General features: G+C 32.2%; 1 protein-coding gene across 1 annotated transcript; it reads left to right on the top strand.

Moving 5' to 3' along the window:
• The first annotated feature begins 654 nt into the window (after window positions 1-654).
• LOC145068643 (glycerol-3-phosphate acyltransferase RAM2-like) lies at window positions 655-5,304 on the top strand. Its single transcript, XM_079015645.1, has 2 exons — window positions 655-1,330; window positions 4,247-5,304. Exons 1-2 carry the CDS (start codon window positions 713-715, stop codon window positions 5,144-5,146), a joined length of 1,518 nt encoding a protein of 505 aa, XP_078871771.1. The 5' UTR covers window positions 655-712; the 3' UTR covers window positions 5,147-5,304.
• Window positions 5,305-5,954: the final 650 nt, after the last annotated feature.

Below are 5,954 nucleotides of genomic sequence, written 5' to 3'. Positions count from 1 at the left end.
GCTTAGGCCATTCAGGAATGTCCTCTACAAATTGACGTTGTCACTTCGCCTCTTCAGCACAAAGTTAATTACCATTTCTTTTTAATTATAAGTAATCAATAATAATTACAAAAAGATAAAAACAAATATCATTAAGGCAATATAGTCAATTCAAGTCAGTAAGGAACTAAAGACGCAATAAAAACATAATATATGGACTATACGAGTTAAAGAAAACTTGTTAGGACCAAACACACAGATTACCTCAAAGTAGAGGGACCATTCTAAACATAGTAAAACTTCAATATTATATACCTTTAAGTTTTAACCGAGACAAAGAAACTTTAAAGCAACCCTTAATTTTGAAGTTAACAGTGAAACTATCATGCCGTCAAAGTATTTTGAAGCTTCAAAACATATTCTCAACATAGTAAAACATCAATATTTGAATCTTAGGAAAATATGAATCTTGAAAACGAAAAAACTAAACTAAAAATATTTGACGTTGCACTCTAAGAAAAAATATCCAACAAGAACAAGAACACTTGATATGTTGTTATCACCCACCAAAATTGTCCTTTAATGAGTTCTCGTTGCAAACTATGATCCTTGGCTCAAATACATGGACTTTTTCCACTTTAAAATGGTTTATATATCTCACAAACACCTTAAATTTCAATTTCAATTAAATTTCGAGAGAAATCACCTCTGTCCACAGAAAGAAAAACCCAAAATGAAGAATAATGCGACACCATTCCCAACTGTCGAAACCTGCAGCTCCATCGGGCGGGAAAACCATACAGTGGTGGCGGATATGGACGGAACTCTTCTGAGAGGACGGAGCTCTTTCCCTTACTTTGCGTTGGTTGCTTTTGAAGCCGGCGGCGCCCTAAGGCTTCTCATGGTGCTCCTATCGGCTCCATTGGCTGGACTTCTTTACTACTTCGTATCAGAGTCGGCCGGAATTCAGGTTCTTATATTCGCAACATATGCCGGAATGAAAGTTTCGGATATTGAGTCAGTTGGTCAAGCGGTGCTACCGAAGTTTTATTCGAGTGATCTCCATCCTGAATCGTGGCGGGTGTTCTCCGCCTGTGGGAAGCGATGTGTGCTCACGGCGAATCCGAGGATCATGGTGGAGGGATTCTTGAAGGAGTTTTTGGGAGCGGATTTGGTGTTAGGAACGGAGATCGGAACTCATAAGGGTAGAGCGACGGGGTTTGTGCTCAGCCCTGGGGTGCTTGTTTCTGAGAAGAAGGCAGAGGCTCTTCTGAAAGAGTTCGGCGATAAACGGCCGGAAATTGGGCTTGGTGATCGGCAAACAGACTTTCCATTCATGGCACTATGCAAGGTAAACATGTGCATAAATTGTGTAAACTATACAATAATACAATATACTATGTAAGAATTAATCATAAAAATTACCAAAATAATAGAACGGGATGTTTATAAATTATAATTCAAAATATGAGTTTTTTTTAGAAACTCACGTTGATTTGGATGCATTTAATAAAATATTAGGTTTGAGTCCGGTATTACATGGGTTATAAAAGAAAAATATAATATCAATATATAAATAATACAATATTTTATAAAGTAATTTATAATTGAAAAAAGAAAAGAAATCAATATCTTTGTAACATTTATTGAATTTATTTTCAAACTAATATAATGATAACTTTATATGAATATAATGAGAACATCCTATATATAACCGTAAATTTTAGAAATTTAATATAAGAAAATTGAAAACCTTAAAAAATGGCAAAAAATGGCAAGTAAAAATAAAAGTTAGAAAAAACCATGTGACAAAATGAAAAACAAAATATCATATGACAAAATAATTTTTATTTATTAGATTAGATTAGATTTTATAAATAGTTCAATGACAAAGGTATATCATTTGCTTATTGATTTTGTAAGGGCTGATAATATAAAATTATTATATTCTATACTTTTTAGAATTAAATATGCAATTTTAATTTATGCTAATTTTTTTTTTACCAATTTTTAGATAAAAGTTTAATTAAACTCCAAATTCTGGTTTTGACTCCTTATTCCAAAGACCATAAATATTTCGGTATTTCCAAAATACAATCATGGCTAACTATTATCCATTTTTAATTTTTCTTTGAACTTTTAGAAAGTTTATTTTTATACAAAAAAAAAAAAAAAAAAAAAGTTAATGTATCCAAATTTATAATATTTTCCTCTATAAACATGCATCTATATTGATATATGTCGATATTAAACCGTAAAGTTTTGTTTTTTTTTTTTTTTTGAAAAATTCTTAAGTTTCGGAGGATACTATTTATTTTCAGTTTTTTTTGGGTTCGATGATTATTATTTTATTTTTATTTTTTTGGATTGAAAAACCATTTAATTTGAATTATTTGGGTAGAAAAACCGCTTGATTTTGGGTTTTTTTTGTGTGTTTTGAAAAACCAAATCGTATGCTAGGTTTTCCTTAATATAGTTTAACGGTACAACTTTTATGAAACACATGAAACAGTTATATAACCTATTTTAAATATCGTTGAATTCTTATTCGGAATGGTCAAGTTATGTTTCAATCAGTTTTTTCGATAAAAATAAACTCGCCTGCAAAAATTATTTTTCTTAAAAACTAGAAATCATTCACAAAATTCATACAATTTAAAGCAGTAAAATTATAAAAATATTTTATTGTGAGAAAAATAAATTATTCAAAAAAAATACAAAAAAAAAAATGAAAACCAAATAACAAAATACTATATTCAACAATTTTTACTAATTTTAACAAAAATACAAAAATCGATATATTTCGTCAAGAATTTGATTTAACCACTATTTCTTAAAATTTGATGTTTGACTAATCGTTATAGGTTATAATAGTTGTGGTTAATCAAAATGATAAATGATTTTTTAACATAAACTAAAATTCAATTGTTAAAAGAATGACAAAATATAATGTTTTTTATGCTATTGGTTATTTGTGTAAAATTATGCGTTTTTATTTTGTAAATTCCATACAATTTCATAATATATTAATTATTTCTTTATAAAAATTCCAGGATGATTTATATTCAATGAGATGTTTATTTACATTTAGAGATTAGAGAAATTCTCAATAGCTTTATAAAATAGTAGGTTTTTCACTGTAACTAGAAAATACTCATGCTACATAATGGGGTTGGTTTTTTATGTAAGTTTAGTGAAAGCCAGGGATAAGAAACGACAATTCAACAAAATATAGAGACATTTTTTATAAATTATAGGGACAATTTTTATAATTAGTTTTGTACATATGGCCCAAACCTACCAAAATATAAAAAAGTTACACATACGGACTGTTTTTGAAAAAAATAATAATAAAATAAAACAAGCTTTCCAAGACCTTTTCTATAAATTAAAAAATTGCAGGAACTAATTCTATCAAAATATAAAACATTATGTTGCAGGGATTAAAATCTATCAAAATATATAATCTTTGTTGTAGGGATTAAATTTGCTAAAAGATTTTATATAGACTAAATCTGCTAAAATATAAAATCTTTGTTATAGGACTAAATATTTCAATATGTAAAAGCTTTGTGGCAAAATAATATGATTTATAAGTTTTGTAGGATTAAATCTTTGTTGTTCCTAAGGGCTATATGATTTAATAGTATATATAACTGTTAGAAATGATAATACGTCAAAGTAAAGTAAAATTACTTGTGAGAAACGGATTTTACAAATAGGGTTGTTAATTATTATATATAATAGTGATTTGTGAATAATATAGTTTAGAGTTTTAGATTTTAGATTTTGGCTTTAATATATTTGTATATTGAAAGTTTTGGTTTCCATGTAGAAAATATTACAAATATTTTTCTTGTAATTTACAAAAAAAAAGTCTATGTACATTTTTTTTATAGAAAATGTTTGTATAAAAATTGTAAATTCTTTTGGTTTGAGACTTTGATTATAGACTTGTCCTTGTAATTTACATAAAAGATTTATATGCATTTTTTTACATCAAATGATCCACGTGATTAAAAAAAAGATTTGAAAAGTGGTTTTTACATAATATCAAATTTATAAATTACCCCTCTGCAAAATAGAAGTTAGAACTTATGAATGTGTCATTATGGGTAGCGGGTAAAGATCAATTTCTAGTTTTATTATAGTAGTTACCCAAGAAAATACAGTTATTGTTTTTCACTTTTTCGATGGTTGATATCTCTTTTTTTGTATTTTTGTGGTTAAATATCTTTTAATCCATTTTTTATAATATTTTTTGCAGGAGAGTTATATTGTACAATACAATCCAGAAGTAAAGCCACTACCAAACGACAAGCTACCGAAGCCAATCGTATTTCACGACGGCCGGCTGGTTCTAAAGCCGTACCCCATAATGGCCCTCCTCACCGTATTATGGATTCCGATCGGTTTCATCCTCGCATGCCTCCGTATCGCCGCCGGCTCACTCCTCCCGATGCCAATGGTCTACTACGCTTTCTGGGCTCTTGGTGTACGTGTCACCGTCAAAGGCAACCCTCCACCACCGGTAACGAAATCCTCCGGCCAAACCGGTGTCCTCTTCATTTGCTCCCATCGTACTCTCCTTGATCCAATTTTCCTATCCTGTGCCCTCGGCCGCCCCATCCCCGCCGTCACATACTCCGTCTCTCGTCTCTCCGAGATCATCTCTCCGATCAAGACCGTCCGTTTAACCCGTGACCGGCAAACTGATGCCTCTATGATCAAGAAGCTTTTAGAAGAAGGAGACTTAGCTATCTGCCCGGAAGGTACCACTTGCCGGGAACCATTTCTACTCCGATTCTCCGCCATGTTTGCAGAGTTGACTGACCACCTTGTTCCGGTGGCGATGGTCAACAAGATGAGCATGTTTCACGGCACCACCGCGAGAGGGTGGAAAGGAATGGACCCGTTTTACTTCTTCATGAATCCTAGTCCGTCGTATGAAGTTACTTTCTTGAATAAGTTGCCGCTTGAATTAACATGCAGCTCCGGCAAGTCTAGCCATGAGGTGGCGAATTATATACAGAGGGTGATTGCAGCCACGCTTTCTTATGAGTGTACCAGCTTTACCCGGAAGGACAAGTACCGAGCACTTGCCGGAAACGATGGCATAGTGGCGGAGAAGCCTAAGCAAAAGGCCATCAAAGTTAACGGGTGCTAGTTGTGTGTGTGTGTGTGTGAATCGTAATACAAATAACCCGTCGAGGGCAAAATGGGAAATCAATATATAACCCTTCTTTTTCTTTCTTTGTTTCTTGTCAATTCAAGAATAATGCAAAATTTTGTACTTATGAATTTATGAGACACTCATTCATTAGCTTTTATGTCTTTCAGTGATAGTTATTAAACATTCATACTTTATGGATTTGATTTCTATCATACGTGACACAACAAAGACATGATCGATATTAGGTCTTGGTATTAATTATTGATGCGATACAAAAATAACGATGTAATCCATAAAAGTGGTGTGTAACATCAGAATTAAGTTTGCCAACTTACGAAATGTTCTTGAGTTTTTGTATGTATATTTCTTCGATTTGAGTTTTTTTTATATAAATAAAGGCATCCACAATTCATTGAACTCAATGAAATTCAATAGATTGCCACGTCACTGTCATATCAACATTTCATTTTTATTTAATTGTAACTCCACTCTTTAACATTGAAAAATACCGGCTATAATCATTTATTAGGGGGAGGGGGGCATTTCAAATTTTAGCCATGAAAAATCATTTTTCCGGGTATAGTCATGCATTCCGCAGAGGAGCCTCTATGGGGCTCCACGGAACGAAGAATTCTCCGCGGAGAGGGGGTATTTTCATAATTTCACCACTCTCCTCTTTGACAAAAATGGCCCCCCTCTTTGGTCCCCCATTGTCCCCCAATTCCTCTTCGACTTCGAACTTCTATCCGCATCGCTAGGGTATTTCGATTTTTTTTTCCGGCAACTACTTCAAACCCGGCGA

This window comes from Lactuca serriola, chromosome 8 (assembly GCF_051521515.1).
Source record: "Lactuca serriola cultivar US96UC23 chromosome 8, Lser_US96UC23_V15, whole genome shotgun sequence".
In the NCBI taxonomy this organism is placed as follows: domain Eukaryota; kingdom Viridiplantae; phylum Streptophyta; class Magnoliopsida; order Asterales; family Asteraceae; genus Lactuca; species Lactuca serriola.
The sequence above is the reverse complement of the archived record's forward strand: the minus strand, read 5'-3'. Positions and strand labels throughout refer to the sequence as shown.

Excerpts from the sequence above, each read along its gene's own strand:
- LOC145068643 (XM_079015645.1), top strand. The coding sequence starts at position 713 with ATGAAGAATAATGCGACACCATTCCCAACTGTCGAAACCTGCAGCTCC. Across the intron at positions 1,331-4,246 it reads CATTCATGGCACTATGCAAG|GAGAGTTATATTGTACAATA; the intron begins GTAAACATGTGC and ends TATTTTTTGCAG.